General features: G+C 38.8%; 1 protein-coding gene across 1 annotated transcript; it reads left to right on the top strand.

The window, feature by feature from the left end:
- Window positions 1–333: 333 nt before the first annotated feature.
- Window positions 334–25,848, top strand: MED17 (mediator complex subunit 17). The gene is made up of 12 exons (XM_055416221.2): window positions 334–753; window positions 3,862–4,028; window positions 4,743–4,962; window positions 6,893–7,029; window positions 7,120–7,204; window positions 7,837–7,989; window positions 10,383–10,513; window positions 11,322–11,506; window positions 19,204–19,341; window positions 21,876–21,993; window positions 23,699–23,858; window positions 25,283–25,848. Exons 1-12 carry the CDS (start codon window positions 504–506, stop codon window positions 25,492–25,494), a joined length of 1,956 nt encoding a protein of 651 aa, XP_055272196.1. The 5' UTR covers window positions 334–503; the 3' UTR covers window positions 25,495–25,848.
- The last annotated feature ends 291 nt before the right edge of the window (window positions 25,849–26,139 follow it).

Consider the following 26,139-nt stretch of genomic DNA (forward strand, 5'->3'; position numbering starts at 1 on the left):
CAAGTCTTCAGATCCGTCGTTTTTCCTCACATCTCCGCACTCTCGGAGGGCCTCTCGTTGCTAAGATGCAGGGACCCATTCATCTCCTTTTCCCTATCCCTTTTCGGCCGACTTCTTCCTGCCTTCCTCCACCACTTTCCAACAAGCAACAGTTTAAACGGAGGAAGAAAGCATGGATCCCGCCTTCCGGCGGCCGGCCACGCCTTTCACACACCGAGAAGCTCTTCCGCGCGCCGCAGCTGGATTCAACCCAGGCGCGCGGCCGGAAGTGTGGGCCCCGCGCCGGCCGCTTTCCTCCCGCGAGACTGCGAGCCGGGCGCGGTGAGGGCCGGGGCCTGCGGTGCATTGTGGGAAAGCGTCCAGGGTGGGCTTTGTTTCCGGGCCTGGAGCCGCGCTCGGTCTCCTCAGCGCTTCCTCTGCGCCGCGGTCCCGGGTGCCCTGAGGCGCTCCCACTCCCTCCCTCGGTTGTCGCCCGGTGCGGGCGCCGAGCAGACGCCGCCAGCATGTCTGGGGTGCGCGCCGTGCGGATTAGCATCGAGTCGGCCTGCGAGAAGCAGGTCCAGGAGGTTGGCCTGGACGGCACCGAGACGTACCTGCAGCCTTTGTCCATGTCGCAGAACCTGGCACGCCTGGCCCAGCGAATCGACTTCAGCCAGGGCTCCGGTTCCGAGGAAGAGGAGGCGGCGGGCGCCGAGGGCGACGCGCAGGACTGGGCGGGCACAGGGTCTAGCGCTGACCAGGACGACGAGGAAGGTGAGGCCGCGGGGCGCGCCCGGTGATGCGCCGTGGACGAGGCCGCGTGGGGCGGCGGCGTCCGGACACTTTTGGTCGCTGCTCGCCTCTCAGTCCTCGTGTCTGCGCAGGTTTCCTTGAGCGACAGCGTGTGAGACCCTGTCGCCAGGGGAGCGTTTGCGTTTTCAGTTAAGTTCAGTCGCTTAGTAGTGTCCGACCGACTCTGCGACCCCATGAACCACAGCATGCCAGGCCTCCCTGTCCATCACCAACTGCCGGAGTTTACTCAAACCCATGTCCATCGAGTCGGTGATGCCATCCAGCCATCTCATCCTCTGTTGTCCCCTTCTCCTGCCTTCAATCTTTCCCAGCATCAGGGTCTTTTCCAATGAGTCAGCTCTTCGCATCACGTGGCCAAAGTATTGGAGTTTCAGCTTTAGCATCAGTCCTTCCAGTGAACACCCAGGACTGATCTCCTCTAGGATGGACTGGTTGGATCTCCTTGCAGCCCAAGGGACTCTCAAGAGTCTTCTCCAACACCACAGTTCAAAAGCATCAATTCTTCCGCACTCAGCTTTCTTTATAGTCCAACTCTCACATCCATACATGACCACTGGAAAAACCATAGCCACTAGATGGACCTTTGTTGGCAAAGTAATGTCTCTGCTATTTAATATGCTGTCTAGGTTGGTCCTAACTTTCCTTCCAAGGAGTAAGCGTCTTTTAATTTCATGGGTGCAGTCACCATCTGCAGTGATTTTGGAGCCCAGAAAAATTGTCGGCCATTGTTTTCACTGTTTAGCCACCTATTTGCCATAAGGTGATGGGACTGGATGCCATGATCTTGGTTTTCTGAATGTTGAGCTTTAAGCCAAATTTTTCACTCTCCTCTTTTACTTTCATCAAGAGGCTCTTGTTCTTCTTCACTTTCTGCCATAAGGGTGGTGTCATGTGCATATCTAAGGTTATTGATATTTCGCCCTGCAATCTTAATTCCAGCTTGTGCTTCCTCCAGCCCAGCGTTTCTCATGATGTACTCTGCATAGAAGTCAAATAAGCAGGGTGACAATATACAGCCTTGACGTACTCCTTTTCCTATTTGGAACCAGTTTGTTGTTCCATGTCCGGTTCTAACTGTTGCTTTCTGACCTGCATACAGATAGCATCCCTATTGTGGCACCCTGGTTAGGAGCCATCGAGTTTGTGTCTCGGTTCTGCTGTGTATTAGCTATGTGACTTTGAACTAATCACTGTGTTTCCATGTGCAAGGTGCATGATGTTACTAACTCCTACTGAGAGGAGATTATATTGACAAGAGTATGTGATAAGGTCTAGGAGGTAGGCAGAGGCCAAATCATATAGATCCAGTCAGCCAGGGTAAGCGTTTGGCTTTTATTAGAAGGACAACTGAAAGATTTCAAGTAGACAGATGATTTTGTTTACAGAAGATTACGCTGGATGCTGTGTATATAGTAAATGGATTATAGGGAAAATAAAACTAGTTAGAGAGTTATAGAAAAAATATGAGTGGTTTTTGATTCTTATTGTCGAAAATAAAATCTAGCAGTTCTTGATTTTTTATGTGAACAGACCCTGTGTAAATCGGAATTTAAAGATAGCATTTCAAGCCAACTGTGTTAGGACAATTAGGGATCCATTTGTTAAATACTACCTCAAACTTCACACAGAAATAGTTCCACAAGAATTGAAATGAAGATGAGAGTAAGGTAAAATATTAGAAGTTATAATCATGTAACTTTGGCACTAGGAAAGACCTTCTTTTTCTCTGTGTGCGCCCCTCCCTGCCCCAGTATTTATTTACTTTTTTAGCTGGGCTGGATCTTAGTTGTATGTGGGATTTAGTTCCCTAACTAGGGATCAAACCCAAGCCCCCTGCATTGGAAATGCAGAGTCTTAGCTACAGGCACACCAGGGAATTCCCAGGAGAGACCTTCTTAGGCAAGATAGGAAACACAGACGTTATGAAAGAAAAGATAGGTGTATATTAATTGCATAAAATTTAAAAATAGTAATGGAAAAAGATGCCACAGACAAAGTAAAAAGGTAAATGTGACAGGCTGGGGAAAATGGATACAACACATATGACACACAAATGGTTAATATCCCCGATATTCAGAGTTGCTTCAAACTGAAAAGAAGACAGTTGATTAGAAAAATAGGCCAAAACTGGCGTTGTTGGAACCAGTCTATGTGCCCATTACACAGACATGGTTAAACTTACTTACCTTGTTCAATTATTTTTGGCCACATCGCACAGCTTGCCGGGATCTTAGTTCCCCTGCCAGGGATCAAAGCCGGGCCCCCTGCAGTGAAACAGCAGAGTCCTAACCACTGGACTGCCAGAGAATTCTTGAATTTACTGTATATCTATGCTTCAGACACAACTGAGTGACTGAGAACACAGTGCATGCTCCAGAATATCTTACAGTGTTAAAATAATGAAGTAGATCTGTATTCTGATGTGAAGGTGTCTTTAGGACATATTGAGGGGCAGGGGAAGCAAGTAATGGAAAATTGGGAGTATATGTATTTAAATACATAAAAAAAATTTGTATGGGAATACACCAACAGTTATTAGTGATTGCCTCTCAGGAGGAGAGAAGCAATCTCTCTCTGTATTTACTCTGTATTTCTGTTGTTTGAACTCTCTATGGTGAGGATCTATCCTAAAAGTGATTAAGAGGTTGGAAGATAATAGTATTTACTATCAGAATGCTGCCATTATAGGTCATTTGTAGTTTTGTACCTTTCTATGTATTGAAAATTCTCAACAATTAATTCTTCAGGTTTTAAAAGCTGGAAGAAAAAAAAAGTTTATTAAGTCTTGCTTAGATTTTAAAAGATTTGAATGCATACTATCATGCTGTAATGTTAGATTTAACTTAGGAAATTAGAAACCATATTTGTTTTGCCATTGTAGGAATGCCAACTTAAATGTTAACAAAGATTCTAGAAAGGGTGGAGTGAATGGGATAAAAGAGGGAACAATTTGAAATAGAATTCATTATTTCTGCTTTTAGTACTTTTTTCTTTTTTTTTTTTTAGTACTTTTGAATCTCTGAGTTTTCTATAACTAATATCCGGGTATTTTTTTCTTTCACTTTTTAGGATTGGTGAAATTTCAACCCTCCCTTTGGCCTTGGGATTCAGTGAGGAACAATTTGAGAAGTGCCCTGACAGAGATGTGTGTTCTCTATGATGTTCTCAGTATTGTTAGGGATAAAAAATTTATGACTCTTGATCCTGTCTCTCAGGATGCACTTCCTCCAAAACAGGTATTTGTGGGCTTTGATTGAATAACAGTGCCATTTTATTAAGTCTCAGTACCATCTTTTAGGCTGTGTATCTATTGTTTCCTTTTCCTTAGATGCAAAATTAAGTCCACATGAAGTTTTAAGGACTGTCTTAAACTCTCCAAAAACTCAAAATTAGGTTCTGTAATGTGATCAAACGTTGTGACATTTTTATGAACCTTTATTATTTTGATTCTTATGCAGCCAGAAAACTTTTACTAAACTTGGCTTTTTGGAGTTGATAGTGCATGGATTGATAGTGACTATGGATATTTATGTATGTATATATAATACATAGGTTTTGATTTCTCATCAGTTTTCCATTTATAGACTTTTCTCTGAAGTATAAATGAGTGCCTTGAAAGGGTGTTCTTGTGGGTGATGTGGAGAGTGGCATACATAAACAGAGGAATGTCAGTGCAGAGATGGGAACCTAACCTAGGCTGGGCCAGGTTTATGCAATGTTAAGTTCTGATGGGGTAGTGTTTTAGTTTAGCATGAGTCTCTTAATAAGTGACCAAAGAAATGGGTTAAGTTTATTATTATTTTAAACATTATTATGTGCTTTTCTCCCTTCTCCTTGCTTTTCTTTTTTAATTTTCCCTTGAGTAGGTATTTTATTATTGAGGAAATGTATCATTTAAAAAAATCATTTAAAAATAATACAGCCCTACACTTCTGGATTGTTTCTGATAGAATCCTCAGACGTTGCAGTTAATATCTAAAAAGAAGTCACTTGCTGGAGCAGCACAGATCCTACTGAAGGGGGCAGAGAGACTGACGAAATCAGTCACTGAAAACCAAGAAAATAAGCTACAACGAGACTTCAACTCTGAACTTTTGAGATTGAGGCAGCACTGGAAGCTTAGAAAAGTTGGAGATAAAATTCTAGGAGATCTGAGCTACAGAAGTGCAGGTATAGATAACTGTTAAAGACTCTGCTTTTTAACAATAGTTTGTTAAAAACTATAAACGTTGATTCTTTTATAATAATATTCTCAATTACATGTTACATTTTGAAGTTTTAATTTCTGTACACATAAGCCTGAAAAAACTCAAATTATTCTCATCATAGCCTTATATGTGTGTGTAGGTTCAGTCATGTCTGACTCTTTGCAACCCCAAGGACTATATAGCCCACCATGCTCCTCTGTCCATGAAATTTTCCAGGCAAGAATATTGGAATGGGTTGCCATGTATTACTCCAGGGGATCTTCCTGACCCAGGGATCGAATCTGCGTTTCCTGCATCTCCTGCATTGGCAGGCAGGTTCTTTACCAGTGGCGCCATCTGGGGAGTCAGCCATATATAAAGATATATAGTTAATTTGAAAAAATTTTAGGTTCATTTAACAGAAAGTTCAGAGATAGAGTTTATGTGCTAACACACCCTGAACCATAATTGACGTTTTAGTCAGAAATAAGGAGGCGGGACTGGACTCCTCAGTTGGGGAGTTTTATCAGTCCCTTAAACACTGAGCATAAAAGAAAAAAAGAAACATTTCTCTTCTTTCTTATTCTGTTTTTCTCCCTTAAATCTGGTAAGCTGTTTTTAACTCCTGCGTAAAGAGATATAGTGGTGAAAACACTTCACCTTTTTTTCCATTCAGCCAGGGCTGCAACCCTAACTTAAGGAATATATTTTGTTGGAGTATATAACAAAGTTGGATGTCTTAACTTCACATCTTCTGGTATAAATTCTTTGTTGTTGAGCTATAATATGTAATAGCAGGTTTCTCAAAGCAATTGTGGCAGTGTCTTTAAGCTGCTGAAGTGTATTCAGAGCAGCTATACAGTAAAAATTTATAAGATTCACAGCTCAGTGGGGTAAAAGCTCTTGAGTGTCAAGGGATTAAAAAAGCAAGGAGCCCTGGCTGTAATCACTGAGATAACTGTAGTGGAGGATATTTGAAAAGGATTCATTTGCTAGAGCAAGCCATCAGTATCTTCAAATTAAAGGAATGTAATTTGCAATGGTTAACTCAAGGACCTGCATGCCTTAGTATTGATGTGAATTGGGAAATTTTGAGTTCTAATGGTAAAGTTCCATCAAAAGATGAATTAAGATGACAAAGACGTTTTTACATTTTAATAGATAGTTTATAGAAGCAGTGCTTTCTGGCTCTGGACATTATAATCTCTTCTCAACAAATAATTATGCATAAGAACTTTACCTAAAATGGTTACTTGTGTTCTAAGAGGATTTTATTACATTGTTTTTAATTGCAAGAAAAGAGCATCTTTTCTTATTATAACATAGCAGTTACATTTATCTATGCCCTCCCCAGGCAATTCACCAGCCCAGGGCAGCTATCTCAAACTTACTACATACAAAGACATCACATAAAGTCTAGTAGTTGGTTGACAAAAAGTGGTGTATATGCTATCTTTTTGTCCTTCTCTTGTTGAATTCAGAACCCTTCAATCGCAACCTTATTACAGAGGCTGAGCTCCAGAAGTATTTAGTCTCCAAGGTTTAAATCTGTGTAAGTAGATTATATTACTTATATTACTGTGAATATATATATATATAGTCTAGAATCATATTCATTTTATCAAAACTCCATTGGAATAAAACAGTTTGGATGGCCTGTGGAGTTCTTATAATGATACCATTAGACTAAGACATGTTTTTTTTTTTAAGGTAAATAGCTGTTTTCTCCTGCTTCCTTTCTTCTTTTTGCTTACCATGCCTCTCCCTCCCCACCCCCCCCGAAACACACATTTTTGGTGGGAACTTAATGTATGCTTCACTGATACGTAGGTGAGATATTATTATATACTCAGTAATTTCTGTTGAATAAACATGTTAACTGTTTTGATATTCCTGTTTTTTTATCCCATTAGGGTCTCTGTTTCCCCATCATGGTACATTTGAAGTAATAAAGAATACAGATATTGATCTAGACAAGAAGATACCTGAAGATTACTGTCCCCTTGATGTCCAGATTCCTAGTGATTTAGAAGGGTCTGCATATATCAGGGTATTTGTCTAAGTATTTTTCAAGTAATTTCTTATTAATAACCCAGAAGCTAATTTGCTAACATATTTTTGTGTTATTATTCTCATATAGGTTTCAATTCAAAAACAGGCTCCAGATATAGGTGACCTCGGCACAGTTAACCTCTTCAAACGACCTTTGCCTAAATCCAAGCCAGGTATAGTTCTGTTCTCTAACTTCTGGTCTTGTCTGCCCTGACTAAAAGTAAATATAGTTAGGAAAAATAGGTACTTTAAATAACAGCAATTGGAAATATGACTTTATAATTTGTTAATCAGTTATTAGTGAATAGCTGTGCAGTCTTTTTCTTTTTGGCCACACCATGCACTTGTGGAATTTTAGTTCTCTGACCAGGAATCGAACATAGGCCTTCAGCAGTGAGGGTGCAGAATCCTCATGACAGGATCACAAAGGAATTCCTGTGCAGTCTTTTTTTGAAAGGTTGAACTTATTTACCAGTTTTCTCTGTGTAGAAGAAGTAAAAAATTCTATATTTTGGAAAGGGTATGCTGTAATACATAGTTTTCTGAACTTTTGTTGTATGTATTTAGATCATCATTTAAGCTAGTTAATGCCTAAGATAGTTAGGTAATTAAGGGACTTCCCTGATGGCTCAGTGTTTGGGAGTAGAGGGGACACAGATTCGATCCCCTGGTCAGGGAACTAGGATCCCACATGCTGTAAGGTAGCTAGGCCCAAGAGCTGCAACGAAGACCTAGTGCAACAAAAGTCCTAAAAAGGTAATAACAATTAGGTAATTAATATATACGCATGTTCCCTGTCTTTCAGGTTCCCCACATTGGCAGACAAAATTAGAAGCAGCACAAAATGTTCTCTTATGTAAAGAAATTTTTGCTCAGCTCTCCCGGGAAGCTGTTCAAATTAAATCACAGATTCCTCACATTGTGGTGAAAAATCAGATTATCTCTCAGCCCTTCCCAAGTAAGTGCAGCCTACCCTTTTGAGTGATAATTAAAACTTTTTGATTTGGGGGCCAGGACAAAGAGGGTAGTTGTTTGGGTGTGTTGAAGGAATAGTAACAGCAGAGAAGTAGTGTGCAGTCCCTAATAACAGCCATAGCAGCCAGCGAAGTGTGCAACCCAGTCTGCACTCTGACTGCTCTGTGTCCTCAGTGGTGTCACTCCTGGCTTTAAACAATATCTGTTAAAGTTTGCCCTAAATGCTTGTTGCTTCAAATGCTTGTTGCATTTGAAGTGCTAGTTACAAGAAAATCAAATACCTTCAATGTATAAATGCTATTAAGTTTTTAAAGGACTCTGGAGTATAAGTAAGTTTGTTTAAAGAAATTTAGTCTATTCAACCTGAATCAGCTCTGTCAAACATTAATTAAAAGCCTCATTTTAAAAAAATAAATAAATAAATAAATAAATAATGGTGGTGGGAGGGAGGGTTGGGAAGCTGGCTGGAGGTGGAGGTGGTGAAGTTTATAAATCTAATTAAAAATGAAGTTGCATTTCCATTTTCCAAATCCACCCATCCACCAGCGTACTGTGTCACTAGACATTATGTACGATTTTACTTTGCGACAGAAACCATTACATTTAAAAATTCATTACAGCAAGGTGAGTTAGACACATGATGGATGCAGCTTTAATTCTGCCATATATTATTACAGTTAAAATGTAAATGATGAAAAATATTTTGTGCTTATCAGCATTTATGTGGAAATGTGTTTTACAGTGATATATGATGTTATATTTCTATTATTGTGATAAAAAAAAGCAATACAAAAAGACGAAGTATTTATTAAAACATGAAAAAAAAAAGAAATAAATGGTTTTGCAGCACTGAAGAGATTATAGAAAGTAAATAAGCTAGATCAGACCTGTTTTATGTAGTAATTTTATAGTTTATTTTAATTATTTCAGTTGTAAAATATTGTTATACTGTTAATTAGTTCTGATTGTTCATATTAAACTATTGTAATGCAAAAAAATAAATAAATAAATAAAATTAAAAAAAAAATAAAATAAAATAAAGTTTGCCCTAGCAAACCTGTTGTTAGGTCACAGTTGCTTTGAGGTGTCTATGCCAACACTATTTGCAGATTTCCTAAGATCCTCTTATTATTTAGATGAGATGTCAATTAGAAAATGCTTAATTTAAAAAATTTTTTAATTTTTTATTGAGGTATAGTTGATGTATAAGTTTCAGGTATACAATGTAGTGATTTATAATCTTTAAAAGTTGTATTCCATTTATAGTTATTATAAAATATAGATCCTTGTAACTTATACATAGTTTTTACTTTTTTTTTTAAGTTTTTAATATAACATTTATTTCTTAAAAGCTAAGATGTGGATAATAGGAAACCAAAAAAAACACAGGAAGCAAAAAAACTCATTCATAATGACAAGTAGTTTTACTGTTTGATGTGTCCTTCAAGGTCTTTTGTGTATTCTTCATCCTCTGCCCCTATGTTGCCCCTCCCTGCTTCCCTCTCCCCTCTGGTAACAAGTAGTTTGTTCTCTATGTCTATGTGGCTGTTTCTTTTTTGTTATATTCACTAGTTTGTTTTATTTTTTAGAATCCATTTGTAAGTGATACCATGCAGTATTTGTCTTTCTCTAATTTCATTTAGCATAATACTCTCTAAGTCCATCCATGTTGTTGCATATGGCAAAATGTCATTTTTTATGACTGAGTAGCACTCCATTGGATTTATATACATCTTTTTTATCCATTCATCTGTTGCTTCCATACCTTGGCAATTGTGTATAATGCTTCTGTGAACATTGGGGTGCATGTATCTTTTTCAATTAGTGTTTCTATTTAGAAAATGCTTAATTAAATATCCATAATATCCTAAATTTGTGGAAATTGGATTTAAAATATCTTTCTGAAGCAGTTAGATTTAACAGGAGATCAATTTTTAATTAGCTCCACTTGTTTTTTAACATAAATTCTGAGTATCTTCTTAGATCTTGTTAAGAGAATGGGTTTCCGGAATATAAAATTTCATCCTGATTCTCATGGGAACAAGGAAGGTCTTCTAGTCAGTAATACCAGATATTAACTCTGGTTTATTTTTTAATTTAAAATCTAGAAGTAACAAATTACAGTTTCTGTTCACCGGTCTTTAGCCATAGCTGAAGGTCAGCAGCCACACTGTGAGTCAATAGAAATTGAATACACGGTAGTTTATCGTAGTCATAGGTGGTCGTTTTGGTGTAAAAATGTTCATCACAAAAACCTTCTCTTTGAGTTCAGAATGTATCTTTTGAGAATGGGCTGTGGTAATACTTTATGAAAATAGTTTGTGCTTTTCCATATTATAGGTTATTTATGTCTGTCCTACTTATTTTTATAAATAGGCTTGCAGTTATCTATTTCTTTGTGCCATTCTTCAAATGATAAGAAATCCCCAAAATCTGCTACCGAGAAACAAAGTCCAGAGGACCATCTTTATGTTCTAGAGCATAATTTGCATCTACTGATTAGAGAGGTAATAAAGTAAATGTTTTCTTTGCATTGTGGTAAGTGTACCTACAGCAGTGAAAGTGCACACCCTACCCACTGCTGAGTCCTCATTATTCATAAAGCAATGACGTTCACTGGTTGTGCTGTGAAAGATCTTGTTATGGGCTCAGGGAATGCAGAGAGAATCTGAATATAGTCTCTGTGGCCAAGCATAACGTCTATTCTACCACAAGTTTTAGAGAGAGGTGTAAGAAATTCATGCTAAAAGTTGATTCTGATTGAGTAATTGGAAAATGTCTTGCCAGTGTCTGTGAACAGGATTACTTGAATTATTTCAGGATATATTCTACTTACAGGTCATTTAGAACTGTCCTGAGAATCTTTTAATAGGAATATATATTCCAGCCGCCAATGCCTCACCCCCAGATCTGGTCTAGTTAGTTGTGATGGTGCAAGGATCAGTATTTTTTTATATTCCTAAGGTGGTTCTGTTGTACCCAGGTTTTAGAACCTCTAATCCAGGATATGGTAGAATAACTATCTACTGATTGCATGTGTTCTGTCAGTGGGAGTTACTGAAGAGTATTTATTTTTGTTTTTTATAAAAGTTTTACCATAAAAATGAACGACAGCTGGAGAGAGACCCTTTTCTTTACCAACTTACATTTAACATAGCCTAGTAGATGTTAACATGTTACCTTTGTGCCTAGACTACCTTTATATGTGCTTCCAATCCATTGCTTTCATGTTTCCAAACTGAGCCATGATTTGATCGAACATTGTGCAGTTAATATGTGGGTACTGGCTGTTGAAAATGGCTGTTCTTGTTACAGTTCCATAAACAGACCTTGAGTTCCATTATGATGCCACATCCAGCAAGTGCACCTTTCGGCCACAAGAGAATGAGACTTTCTGGTCCTCAAGCTTTTGATAAAAATGAAATTAATTCAATACAGTCAAGTGAAGGGCTTCTGGAAAAAATAATTAAACAAGCAAAGCATATATTTCTGAGGAGTAGGTAAGGACAAAGTTACTATCTTTCTTTGAAACTGCAGTCCTTTTTTCTTTGTTACCTTACGTATATTATTTTTGGCACACTTTAATCTTTTTTCCCATGGCGAGGGAGGTGACTGCAGTATAAGAGTTTATGGTTGTAGATGGCCCTGTCAAGTTTGGGGAAGCCTTAGATCTATTGCCCATGTAACTTTTTTGTTTCCAAAACTTGGCATTACAGTTTTGAAAGATAGCTGACTAGGAACCTGCCTTGGAACACCAAACTTTCTGCGATAACCCATCCGTGAGCTACTTTTCCTAAACTGATTGAAACCTTTTTTGAAGCTTTCCATATATTTTTCAGTTGTCCCATATTTTAGGATTTTGGAAGGCACTTTCTTGTATGTTAACTTATTTAATCCTTAGCTGTGGGTCAGGTTGTGTTGTTCCACTTGCTCAAGGTTATACAACTAAAAGATTAGCAAAGTCAGGATTCAGGCCTAACTTAAAAGCTCCTTTTCATTCTTTTTTTTTTTTAATTTATTTAATTGGAGGCTAATGACTTTACAACATTGTAGTGGTTTTTGTCATACATTGACATGAATCAGCCATGGGTGTTCATGTGTCCCCCATCCTGAACGCCCCTCCCACCTCCCTCCCCATCCTAACCCTCCGGGTTGTCCCAGTGCACTGGCTTTGAGTGCCCTGTCTCATGCATCACAATTGGACTGGTAATCTCACATACAGTAATATACATGTTTCAATGCTATTCTCTCAAATCATCCCACTCTCACCTTCTGCCACAGAGTCCAAAAGACAATTTCTTTTGCTGTCTTGCATATAGGGTCATCATTACTATCTTTCTAAATTACATATATGTGCATTAATGTACTGTTTTGGTCTTTTTCTTTCTGACTTACTTCACCCTGTATAGTAGGCTCCAGTTTCATCCACCTCATTAGAACTGATTCAGATGTATTCTTTTTAATAGCTGAGTAATATTCCATTGTGTATTATATACCACAGCTTTCTTATCCATTCGTCTGCAGATGGACATCTAGGTTGCTTCCATGTCCTCGCTATTATAAACAGTGCTGCTATGAACATTGGGGTACACGTGTCTCTTTCAATTCTGGTTTCCTCGGTGTGTATGCCCAGCAGTGGGATTGCTGGGTCACGTGGCAGTTCTATTTCCAGTTTTTTAAGGAATCTCCATACTGTTCTCCATAGTGGCTGTACTAGTCTGCATTCCCACCAACAGTGTAAGAGGATTCCCTTTTCTCCACACCCTCTCCAGTATTTATTGTTTGTAGACTTTTTGATAGCAGCCATTCTGACCAGCGTGAGATGATACCTCATTGTGGTTTTGATTTGCATTTCTCTAATAACGAGTGATGTTGAGCATCTTTTCATGTGTTTGTTAGCCATCTCTAGGTCGTCTTTGGAGAAATGTCTGTTTAGTTCTTTGGCCCAATTTTTGATTGGGTCATTTATTTTTCTAGTGTTGAGCTGCATGAACTGCTTGTATATTTTTGAAATTACTTCTCTGTCAGTTGCTTCATTTGCTATTATTTTCTCCCATTCTGAAGGCTGTCTTTTCATCTTGCTTAGAGTTTCCTTCGTTGTGCAAAAGCTATTAAGTCTAATTAGGTCCCATTTGTTTATTTTTGCTTTTATTCCCATTACTCTCGGAGGTGGGTCATAGAGGATACTGTTGTGATTTATGTCAGAGAGGGTTTTGCCTATGTTTTCCTCTAGGAGTTTTATAGTTTACATTTAGATCTTTAATCCATTTTGAGTTCATTTTTGTGTGTGGTGTTAGAAAGTGTGCTAGTTTCATTCTCTTACAAGTGGTTGACCAGTTTTCCCAGCACCACTTGTTAAAGAGATTGTCTTTTCTCCATTTTATATTCTTGCCTCCTTTGTCAAAGATAAGGTGTCCATAGGTGTGTGGATTTATCTGTGGGCTATTTTGTTCCATTAATCTATATTTCTGTCTTTGTGGCAGTACCATACTGTCTTGATGACTGTAGCTTTGTAGTATAGTCTGAAGTCAGGCAGGTTGATTCCTCCAGTTCCATTCTTCTTTCTCAAGATTGCTTTGATTATTCAAGGTTTTCTGTATTTCCATACAAATTTTAAAATTATTTTTTCTAGTTCTGTGAAAAATACCGTTGGTAGCTTGATAGGGATTGCGTTGAATCTGTAGATTGCTTTGGGTAGTATACTCATTTTCACTACACTGATTCTTCCGATCCATGAACTTGGTATATTTTTCCATCTATTTGTGTCATCTTTGTTTTCTTTCATCAGTGTTTTATAGCTTTCTGTATATAGGTGTTTTGTTTCTTTAGGTAGGTTTAGTCCTAAGTATTTTATTCTTTTCATTCCAATGGTGAATGGAATTGTTTCCTTAATTTCTCTTTCTGTTTTCTCATTATTAGTGTATAGGAATGCAAAGGATTTCTGTGTATTAATTTTATATCCTGATACTTGACTATATTCATTTATTAGCTCTAGTAATTTTCTGGTGGTGTCTTTAGGGTTTCCTATGAAGAGAATCATGTCATCTGCAAACAGTGAGAGTTTTACTTCTTATTTTCCAATCTGGATTCCTTTTATTTTTTTTCTCTGATTGCTGTGGCTAAAACTTCCAAAACTATGTTGAGTAGTAGTGGTGTGAGTGGGCACCCTTGATTGTTCCTGACTTCAGGGAAAATGCTTTCAGTTTTTCACCATTGAGGATAATGTTTCCTGTGGGTTTATCATGTATGGCTTTTGTTATGTTGAAGTATGTCCTTTTATTCCTGCTTTTGGAGGGTTTTTATCATAAATGGATGTTGAATTTTGTCAAAGGCTTTCTCTGCACCTATTGAGATAATCATGGTTTTTATCTTTCAATTTGTTCATGTGGTGTATTACATTGATTGATTTGCGGATATTGAAGAATCCTTGCATTCCTGGGATAAAGCCCACGTGGTCATGATGTATGATCTTTTTAATATGTTGTTGGATTCTGTTTGCTGGAATTTTGTTAAGGATTTTTGCATCTATGTTCCTCATTTATATTGGCCTGTAGTTTTCTGTTTTTGTGGCATCTTTGTCTGGTTTTGGTATTAGGGTGATGGTGGCCTTGTAGAAAGAGTCTGGCAGTTTACCTTCCTCTGCAATTTTGTGGAAGAGTTTGGGTAGAATAGGTGTTAGCTCTTCTCTAAATTTTTAGTAGAATTCAGCTGTGAAGCCATCTGGTCCTGGGCTTTTGTTTGTTAGAAGATTTTTGATTACAGTTTCTACTTCCGTGCTTGTGATGGATCTGTTAAGATTTTCTCTTTCTTCCTGGATCAGTTTTGGAAGGTTATACTTTTCTAAGAATTAGTCCATTTGTTCCTAGTTGTCCATTTTATTGTCATATAGTTGCTGATAGTAGTCTCTTATGATCCTTTGTATTTCTGTGTTGTCTGTTGTGATTTCTCCATTTTTGTTTCTAATTTTGTTGATTTGATTCTTCTCACTTTTTTGCTTGATCAATCTGTGTAATAGTTTGTCTATTTTATCTTCTCAAAGAACCAGCTTTTAGTTTTGTTGATTTTTGCTATAGTCGCCTTTATTTCTTTTTCTTTTATTTCTGCCCTAATTTTTATGATTTCTTTTCTTCTACTAACCCTGGGGTTCTTCTTCTTTTTCTAGTTGCTTTTGGTGTAAAGTTAGGTTATTTATTTGATTTTTCTCTTGTTTCTTGAGGTAAGCTTGTATTGCTATGAACCTCCCCATAGCACTGCTTCTACTGAATCCCATAGGTTTTGGTTTGTCATGTTTTCATTTGTTTCTATGCAAATTTTGATTTCTTCTGTGATTTGTTGGTTATTGAGAAGTGTGTTGTTTAGCCTCCCTATGTTTGTATTTTTAATAGTTTTTTTCGTGTAGTTGACTTCTAACTTTAGTGCATTGTGATCAGAAAAGATGCTTGGAATGATTTCAGTTTTTTTTAATTTACCATGGCTGGATTTATGGCCAGGATGTGATCTAACCTGGAGAATGTTCCGTGTGCCCTTGAGAAAAAGGTGAAATTCATTCATTGTTTTGGCGTGAAATATCCTATAGATATCAATTATGTCTAACTGTATCCATTGTATCATTTAAAGTTTGTGTCCTTGCTAATTTTCTGTTTGGTTGATCTATCCATAGGTGTGAGTGGGGTGTTCAAGTCTCCCACTATTATTGTTAATTTCCCCTTTCATACTTGTTAGCATTTGCCTTACATATTGCAGCGCTCCTATGTTGGGTGCATATATATTTATAATTGTTATATCTTCTTGGTTGATCCTTTGATCACTATGTAGTGTCCTTCTCTGTCTCTTTTCACAGCCTTTATTTCAAAGTCTATTTTATCTGATATGAGTATTGCTACTCCTGCTTCCTTTTGGTCTCCATTTGCGTGGAATATCTTTTTCCAGCCCTTCACTTTCAGTCTGTATGTGTCCCTTGGTTTGAGGCGGGTCTCTTGTAGACAGCATGTATGGGGGTCTTGTTTTTGTATCCATTCAGCCAGTCTTTGTCTTTTGGTTGGGCATTCAACCCATTTACATTTAAGGTAATTATTGATAAGTATGATCCCGCTCTCATTTACTTTGTTGTTTGGGTTTGAGTTTATACACCTTTTCTGTGTTTCCTGTCTAGAGAAGATCCTTTAGCATTTGTTGAAGAGCTGCTTTGGTGGTGCTGAATTCTCTCAGCTTTTGCTTGTCTGTAAAGCTTTTGATTTCTCCTTCATATTTGAATGAGATCCTGGCTGGGTACAGTAATCTGGATTGTAGGTTTTTCTCTTTCATCACTTTAAGTGTGTCCTGCTATTCCCGTCTGGCCTGAAGAGTTTCTATTGAAAGATGAGCTATTATCCTTATGGGGATCCCCTTGTATATTATTTGTTGCTTTTATCTTACTGCTTTTAATATTTGTTCTTTGTGTTTGATCTTCATTAATTTGATTAATATGTCTTGGGATGTTTTGCCTTGGGTTTATCCTCAGTTGGGGTTAAAAGACTCTAGTCACATTGAATAGTGGACACACAGGTTCCTTATAAACAGTAGGAATACTATGTTAGATGACTGTTACTTTCCATTTGTACATTTCAGGTATAAAAACTATTCATTAATTTGAGTATGTTGTTAATGTTGCAGATTTCTGATTAACCATAAAGTTAAATATTCCCTGAAATAAATGAGGGGCATGGGAAAAGTTATCTTTAGAACCATTTTGTTTCCGAATTGGGCTTCCCTGGTGGCTCAGGCAGTAAAGAATCTGCCTGCCTGCAATGCAGGAGACCTGGGTTAGATTCCTAGTCGGGAAAATCCCCTGGAGAAGGGAATGGCTACCTACTCCAGTATTCTTGCGTGGAGAATGCCATGGACAGAGGAGCCTGGCGGGCTGCAGTCCATGCGACCATGGGATTACTGAGTCAGACACGAGTGAGCAGCTAACAAAAGTTTCAGAATAGGAGTTGTAATCTTGGAAGCAGCAAAACTTTAAAAAATGTTCCCTTTTCTCCCCTTAGGTATAGAAATAATGTTATAAATGTATCGACCCATCTGTGTAATTCCATACAGTTAACATTCATATATTTTTACATACATTTGACCATTGAAGAACACAGGAGTTAGGGGTACTGACCCTCTGTATTGAAAATCCAAGTATAACTTATGCTCGACCACCAAACAGGAAGTTCCTCCATTTCCCAGATTTGCCATTCCTGGATTCAAGCAACCACGAATTGTGCAGTGTTGTAGTAATTATTTTGTGAAAAAGATTCTCTTGTAAGTGTACAGGTGCAGTTCAGACCCATTGTTCATGGGTCAACAGTATATGTGTCAGCTTTTTATTTTTTTTTAATAAATATGGTATCATAAAATTTTATACCCTGCCTTCAAAGATATTTTAATAGCTATGTGATAGCCCATTGTGTGAATATTCCATGATTTCTTTTATCAATTCTCAATTGCTATATATCTTTATTTCCAATTTGTTGATATATGTTAATACTGAGATGAAAACTCTCACATATTTATTTGCTGTAAAAATTCTTGAAGCACTGCCAGGGAAACAAATCACAGAAGAAGGGAAAGTTAAAAATGGACTGAAAGAAATTAATACTAGAGCAGAAGCAGGATACAAGAACATATAAAAATTGATATAAAAATCCCTTGTTCGTTCGTTCCGTCGCTCAGTCATGTCCGACTCTTTGCGACCCCGTGGACTGTAGCCTACCACGCTTCTCCCTCCATGGGATTCTCCAGGCAAGAATACTGGAGTGGGTTACAGTCTCCTTCTCCAGGGGATCTTCCCGACCCAGGGATTGAACCTGGGTCTCCCGCATTGGAGGCAGATGCTTTAACCTCTGAGCCACCAGGGAAGCCCTAAAAACCCCTTGTCCTAAGTAGCTATTCTCATTGTCCTAAGTAGCTATTCTCATTTCTTCCATTTCCTCATGCCTTTTCTTTCTCTAGCCAATAAAGTGCTAACATCAGATTTTAGACACCGAGGATCTCAGTAGTTTGGTTGATTTACGTAATTTATGCTTTGTTTCTAGGCAATGGCTATTCTTTAGTGTGTATAAAATATAAAGGAAAGATTATTGGCTCTGGACTTAGACTTCCAGGTTTTGTGCCCCAAACAGCTTCAAACATTGGGCAAGTCACTAAACATTGCTAAACTACTTTTGTTCCTTCTGAAAAATGGAGATAATAATAGTAGTGTCTACTTTTGTTGTTTTTGTAAGGTTAAAATAATTCATGAATGCACTTATTACAGTATTTGGTACATAATCATCACTTGATAAATGTTATTTCTCACTTATACTTATCTTTGTTGGGGTATAGGTTTTAATTGTGCAGTAAATCTCTCTAGCTTTTCTTGAAAATGCTAATTCCATGACAGTAATAGTTCTCAAGTGTGGGTATGTCCCAAGTTATTTGTTCAGTTCAGTTCAGTCGTTCATTCGTGTCCGACTCTGCAACCCCATGAATCACAGCACGCCAGGCCTTCCTGTCCATCACCAACTCCCGGAGTTCACTCAGACTCATGTCCATCGAGTCAGTGATGCCATCCAGTCTTATTCTCTGTCGTCCCCTTCTCCTCCCGCCACCAATCCTTCCCAGCATCAGAGTCTTTTCCAGTGAGTCAACTCGTTGCATGAGGTGGCCAAAGTATTGGAGTTTCAGCTTTAGCATCAGTCCTTCCAATGAACACCCAGGATTGATCTCCTTTAGAATAGACTGGTTGGATCTCCTTGCAGTCCAAGGGACTCTCAAGAGTCTTCTCCAGCACCACAGTTCAAAAGCATCAATTTGGTGATCAGCTTTCTTCACAGTCCAACTCTCACATCCAGGATCAAATACTTATGTTTATGAATAATTTATTTTCTTTTTAGAGATGAGATTAGTCCCCTAGAAGTATGCCTTTCACTTGTGTTCTGTTGAGATTTTCTGAGTGGCAGAAAACAAATGGAGTTAAAAGGAAATCAGCATGGCCTGAGAATGTGTTGTGATGTGAAGTTGAGAACCAGTACATCAGAGCTACATCTGACTTTTCTTTAAAATCTTTGCTTTTCAAATAGTGGTATTTTCAGAAAGTCACCATCTATTTTCAAATAGCCATAAAACTGATAAGCTGTTTATCACCTTATTTTATATGGTGACTATAAAAATTTTAACTTCTTTTCTTTAAAAGGACTGCTGCAACCATTGACAGCTTAGCAAGTCGCATTGAAGATCCTCAGATACAGGCTCATTGGTCAAATATTAATGATGTTTATGAATCTAGTGTGAAAGTCTTAATCACATCACAAGGCTATGAACAGATTTGCAAGTAAGTATTGAAAAGAAGTTGTTTAATATGTTAAGTTGCTTTTTACATATTGATGTTTGCAGAGTGATTACATCAAGATTTTGGGTTTTATTTGATAGGGAAGCATAATATTCCAGTAAATTATTTGAGCCATAGAGTGTTTTTAAAAGTAAGAGATAAGGACTTCATGGCAGTCCAGTGGTTAAGACTATGCTTCCTCTGCATGGGTCGTGGGGTCTGTCCTTGGTCAGAGAACTAAGATCCCACATGGCATGTGGTGAGGCCAAAATATACAGGGAAAAAAGAAGATGACAGGTAAGAATGTCCAAAATAGTCTCTATTTAATAGTCTCTAGTCACAGAGACTATTTACATAGTCTCTATGTAAATGCCACATATTTGACCTTTGGTCAGGAGTGAACCCCAGCACTGAGTGGAAAGCTGCCATGCTTCCTCAGACTCCGATCCACTTCAGTTCTTGCCTGGAGGCCATGGCCAGTCTTGGGTATTTGAGGTGAAAAGGATCGTTTATATTAAAGCCCATACTTTCCATAATGTTTAGCCTAAAACAACCCCTGTGTCTATTCCAGTTCATGATTGTGCCCTTAAAAGTTGTCTACTTGATTTACGTTCATAAATCACAAGTTAACACACAGATAGTAGATTGGTGGTTTTCAGTAGTGGGATGTTGGTGAAGGTGGTGGAAAGGTAAAAACTTGCAGCACTAAGAAGAGGAAAAGAAACTATTGATCACCTTGGAACTGTTTGCATCCACAACTAAGATGAAACAACTGTGGGATTATGGGCATGGAATCCAGCATACGTATACCTTTTAAACTTCTGTGAAGAGAGGTCAGTGTTAGGACAGGGGAGAAAATAGAAGGAAGTATAAAATGTCCTTGCTTACCTTCTGTAGCTGGTAGGGTCATCTTACACTTTTTAAAATTGAAAGTAATTCTCTTTCTTAGAACCCCCCAACTTCCTGTCGTTGAACATTCTATTTTAGTTGGATGCCAGAACAGTGATTTGTACTTGTGCAACCATGTCTGTAGGATAAAGTCCTCCAAGTGTAATTGCTCTGTCAAAAGATAAGGACATTTAAACTTTTGATTAATATTACCGGTTTGCTTTTCTTCCTTCTTCCTGTCTGAACATCGTTTCTTCCTTTGGCTGTGCTGGGTCTTGGCTGCGGCGCAGGGTGCTCCTGTGGTGATGCTGCTGGTGTGCACGGTTCTCTCCAGCCGTGGTGTGTGGGCTCAGTTGCCCCACAGCATGTGGGACTTTGGTTCCCTGACAAGGGTTGAACCCCAGTTCCCTACACTGGAGGATGGATTCTTAACCACTGGACCCCCAGGGAAGTCCCTTAATTTGCTTTTCAGAGTAATTGCCATGTGTATGCACCCACCAATAGTGATACACATTTCTTTTTCCTTATACCTTTGTTTAAAAAAGGAGAATTCAGAAATGTGGTTAGATTTATAAGTCTTTTTCTTCTTTAAGCCTTGTGAATTTTCTGTTTTTTTTTTCCCCTTCAGAAGAAATATATAAACTTTAATTCATCAAAATTACAGTTTTATATAGTTACCAAAATGTTTTTTATTCTTAAATATTTGCTGTAAAAGCAAAGTTAGGAAAAAAGAGGTACTACATCAGATGTGGAAAGCTATAATGCTGTCCTTTTCTGCATTTGTTCACCTGGATTATTTGAGGAGTTTGTGTTTCTTGTACATGTCATATGCTAAAAATTTATGAACTGACTTGGAAGAGATTTATGACCTGTATGTATATGTTCATTGGCTATTTTATGAGTTTGTTTGACCTAAGCTGAGTTAGTAGAGCATATGTATTTTGACCTGTTAGCTGATTTCAGAAGAGAGTGAAAAGTTAACCGTTCTTCCTTTCTATATGAGAATTTGACCTTTGGCTAACTCTCTCCCTCTAGTTACCTAGTAACTTGATAAGGAAAGATGCCATGTGTGTTACTAGGCAACACTGCTTATGGCAAAAATGATCCCCAGTTGGTAAAATGGTTGTGGACTGGGAGAAATTATAAGCCCTTGCTGGGAGTGGCTTCGGATGTCCCACGGTGGGGTGAGTGTTATCAGTGGGCCGAGTCTCCTGCGGGGACCCTGGAAACCAGGCCTGTGAAGCTGTTGCAAGAGTGCGTGGCTCCCGTGAGGACCCAGATTTTTGGGTCAGGGCAGGCCCCACACACTCTCAGCGCACATCTCTTCTTATTTAACACAGGCGTGTGGCTGCTGTGTTGACAGCCTCAGGGCCCTCAGGAGAAGAGGAGCAGGGGCTGTTGGCAGGGTGACAAGCTGTGCTTCCTGCCCCACATCCTTCTGAGTAGACTGGTGCTCCGTGGCCTATGGTGTCAGTAGTTTAGTGAGAGTCTGATAGTTTTCACTGAACCTGTGGGAACTCTTTCCCCCCATGGGTCTTGGTGTAGATTATCAAAACTGTTGTATTCTTTTTCTTGGCTCTAAAGGTTCTTGACATTTGTATAAGGTAATTTTGGACATTTCTGATTTTTAGTGTGTGTTGTCTATAAAGGTCCATTCAGCTGCAGTTGAATATTGGAGTTGAGCAGATCCGGGTCGTGCACAGAGATGGGAGGGTGATCACACTGTCTCATGAGGGCCAGGAGCTTCAGGACTTCCTTCTGTCCCAGGTAACATAGCTCCTGAGCCCCTTCCACTCTACCCATTGAAAGAACAAAGCCGATAAGAAGTAACATTATTTTTTAAAAGCCGTTTCTTCCTGCCAGCTGATTTCTATTGCAGAGCTTCCTGGGTAGCTCAGTGCTAAAGAACCCGTCTGCCAGTGCAGGAGACACAAAGAGATGTGGGTTTGATCCTGGATCAGGAAGATCCGCTGGAGCAGGGCATGGCAGCTCCAGTCTTCTTGCCTGGAGGGTCCCCATGAACAGAGGAACCTAGAGGGCAACAGTCCAGGGGGTCACAGAGAGTCAGAAACAACTGAGTGACTAAACAACGATTTCTAGTGCACATTTTACCATCTTTTGGCTAACCAAAAATGTTGATAAACTGTCCCAGATTTGTTTCTACTGTTAGTTTGTATTTAAGATGCATGACCAGTTCTGAGACTACCAAACTTTTTTTATTTCTCCTGTTAGCTGAGATTTACAACACCTCCAGGACCACGTGAAAGTGAAGTGTTAATTCAAGAAAGCCAGAGAAAGGACGATCAAATACAAAGCTGTAGTATCCGTTCTCCATGACGATGAATGGAGCACTTCACGTGTAAGCACTAGGACAGCGCTCCTCATAGTAAGGACAGTACGGAGAGTGTTGAGCTCTAGTACCAGCTATGCCACAGACTTGCTTTGTGGCACTGCACAAATTTTTTGACCTTATTTTTTTCATCTATAAAGTAAGAACAGTATTTTTCCTACCTTCTTCATGGAGTTGTGATGATCCATTGAAATAATGAGTTATGGGATTAAGGGTCAGTTTTTGAAATGCTAATATATCTTTCACATGAAACACATATTTATATTTCACATATATTTTAATAAAAATATTGACCCTTTCCATCCTAGAAGCAGTAATCTATTATACTGATTTGCCTCTATGGCGCCTTTATTTAAAGGGCATTTGTGAGATACGGCAGCTCTTGGTTGATTGTACCTAAAATAGCTTTGGTTACCTTAAGCACACATGCAGAAGTGTAATGAAAGCATTTTAAAGAGCTTCCAGAATTGCTAAGAAGTCTAGAGAATAAGGCTTGCGAATGGCTCAGGATCAAAGGAAGCCGGATATAAGAACCACAGGCAGGGCAGGGCCCCTGCTGCTGCATCCCAGCACCACCACCCTCCTCGCTGGTGGAAGATGCACTCTGAATTGCCCTGTGCATCAGTCAGGGTCTTTCAGGGTGGTTTCAGGGTTGTCTCTTTACTAAGGATTGATACAAAAGCTGTTAGTGTGACAGCCTCCCAGAACAAAGCAGGGTGGAGAGTGGACTTGACGGGGTCAATGGAAGATATTCAGCTACATACCCTGCTGCTGTTTGAATGTTCCTCCAAACCCAGTGATCCAGGTGGGAGGCTCCAGCTGGCCAAGTTCAGCTTGTGGGCTGTGTTCCTGCTGCCAGTGTACAGGAAAGCAAGTATCAGGCTATTTTAGCTTCTACAGTGGAAGCGGGGATCTTATTCCCTTGCCCCACACAGAGGAGAATTCCTGAAACATAAAGAGTCGGACACGACTGAGCGACTGAACTGAACTGAACTGAAGATAGGGTTCCTTTGCTAGGCAGTGAAAACCCCAAGGAAAGTTCACTTTACAGTCATGATGTCAAGTCACTGCCAAGTAAATACCCGTTCTGATTGTCAATGAAGTTTCCTTTTTCGTTCACAGATGTCACAGCATCAGGTGCATGCAGTTCAGCAGCTAGCCAAGGTTATGGGCTGGCAGGTCCTGAGCTTCAGTAATCATGTGGGACTGGGGCCTGTAGAGAGCATTGGCAATGCCTCTGCCATAACTGTGGCCTCCCCGAATGGTGACTATGCTATCTCAGGTACTTTCTGCTTCTCTGAATGTGAAGAGACCTTTGGGAGTTTGGCATTTTCATTTAGCTATAGTAATTACTGTACTTAAGAGTAACTTACCTCTGTAGTAGGTGAGTTCCTTTATTAATTATGTTGAGTGTTTATCTCATTGTAGCTATTATTCAGAGCAACAGGTTGTTATGTCTTTTTATAGTAGTTATAAAAGATGTTTTGCTTAGCAACAAAACATCTGCTGAAAAATGCCATCATCTTTATTACTCCTGCAGTTCAGAACTTTCCATGGATAAATGCTTTTTAAAATATATACTGCTGCTGGGGAGTTCCCTGGTGATTGATCCAGTGGTTAGGACTCACTTTCACTGCTATGGACCCAAGTTCAGTCCCTGGTCAGGGAACTAAGATCCCACATGCTGCATGATGGGGCCAAAAAATTTTTTTAAGTTTATAAATATACTGCTGTAAATGTGCAAGAAGAATAGTATCTGATCCTAAAGATGGTCAAGGGATAGAACAGAGAGGTGTTTTGTGAAGCACCTGCCATGAATGGGGCTCTTTGATAGGCGTGTATACATTTTGTCTTGTTGAAAATTATATATTGTTTCAGTGTGCTCTTCTTTAATACTTGCTCTAAATATTTGAAAGAGTAGGTAGGTAGACATTCTTCCCCACAGAATCACAGCTTGAGAATCTGTAGGCTTGATCATTGCGAGACCTTTATTGATAAGAATTTCTAAATACCCTTTCTTGCCTGAGTTATAAAACCTCATTAAAACCTGAAGTTCATATTCAGAATAATCTTTCATCCATCCCTTCCAGTTCTGATTTTGAACATTTGATTTTCATCACATTGTGGGTGTATATTAACCAAGTTGTTAAATGATTAGGTTATCAAGTATTTTAGAAAAAAAAATGATGATGTTCTGAAAATATATAGAACATATGATTTTCCTAAACCAACACTCATCTTTCCCACATTTTTATATTGCAAACATTAATTCATAAATACTTATACCAGCCTAGTATCTATAAAGGGCTTTCCAGGTGGCACATGTTAAAGACTCCGCCTGCCAGTGCAGGAGATGCAGGAGACTTGAGTTTGATCCCTGGGTTGGGAAGATCCCCTGGAGTAGGAAATGGCAACCCACTCCAGTATTCTTGTCTGGAAAACTACACATAGATAGAGGAGCCTGGCCGGCTACAGTCCATGGGGTTGCAAAGAGTCAAGACACTACTGAGCACACACACAAATACACAGAATATCTATAAATTAGTAAATTTTATTTTAGCATATTGAACCTGAAAAGTACTTTTAAATAAGCTCTTTCAGGTTGGTAGACAAGGCTTTATATGCTCGTGGAAAGTGAAGTTGTGTGATCTTTGTTGTTTCTAGTTTGGAAAATGAATATATTGATATTTTGGTTTTGCTCCACAGTTCGTAATGGCCCTGAAAGTGGCAGCAAGATTATGGTTCAGTTTCCCCGTAACCAGTGTAAAGACCTTCCAAAAAGTGATGTTTTACAAGATATCAAGTGGAATCATCTTCGTGGGCCATTCAAAGAAGTTCAGTGGAATAAAATGGAAGGCCGAAACTTCGTTTATAAGATGGAGCTGCTGATGTCTGCACTTAGTCCTTGTCTGCTGTGATTTTTTTTCTGGACCAGTTTCCAGATTTTTTTTTCCCCCAGAGAAGTTTCCAGAAATTTTAAGGAATGTTTGCAGATCAACAATAAGCACAAAGAAGAGGAATCTTCTAAAGGAATCTTGTTTTTAAAAAGTAATAATTAGCAGATGTTTACTTAGCATTTTGAAACCTTTCACTTTATAAGTGACAAGTGCTTTAAAATGCAAAAGTTTATGTACAGTTATAGGGTATACAAACATGGAGAGATGTACTTTTTTTATGTAGTTGACTTTAAATATTACTAACATGGATTGACATTAGCTTTTTAAAATATCCCTTTGATGTTGACATCAAATAAAGATTATGGTTAAAAAATTCCAGACCCTCTGAACTCTTAGCCTAAATGAATTATGTCATATCATTCCTTTGTTTGTTATTGCTTAAGAATATTTAAACACCCTGAAGACCCAGCTTTCATACAGGAATTCCCTCACAATGTGAGGCAGATCCTTTCTCCTAAGTGCAACAAAGTACTTTCCAACCAGTGGAGCCTGTCCTGTCCTCCCCACTAGACCTATTAAAGCCAGCTCTTCTGTTAGCGGATAAAGTACTTTTCCCTCTGATTGTCTTTGTTACGCATGCCTGGGTCTCAGTCTGCTGAGAAATTT

The sequence above is a fragment of the Moschus berezovskii genome, chromosome 25 (genome assembly GCF_049115385.1).
Source record: "Moschus berezovskii isolate FMDL1 chromosome 25, NW_MosBer_1.0, whole genome shotgun sequence".
In the NCBI taxonomy this organism is placed as follows: domain Eukaryota; kingdom Metazoa; phylum Chordata; class Mammalia; order Artiodactyla; family Moschidae; genus Moschus; species Moschus berezovskii.

Excerpts from the sequence above, each read along its gene's own strand:
- MED17 (XM_055416221.2), top strand. The coding sequence starts at position 504 with ATGTCTGGGGTGCGCGCCGTGCGGATTAGCATCGAGTCGGCCTGCGAG. Across the intron at positions 4,963-6,892 it reads TCTGAGCTACAGAAGTGCAG|GGTCTCTGTTTCCCCATCAT; the intron begins GTATAGATAACT and ends TTATCCCATTAG. Across the intron at positions 7,205-7,836 it reads TTTGCCTAAATCCAAGCCAG|GTTCCCCACATTGGCAGACA; the intron begins GTATAGTTCTGT and ends CCTGTCTTTCAG.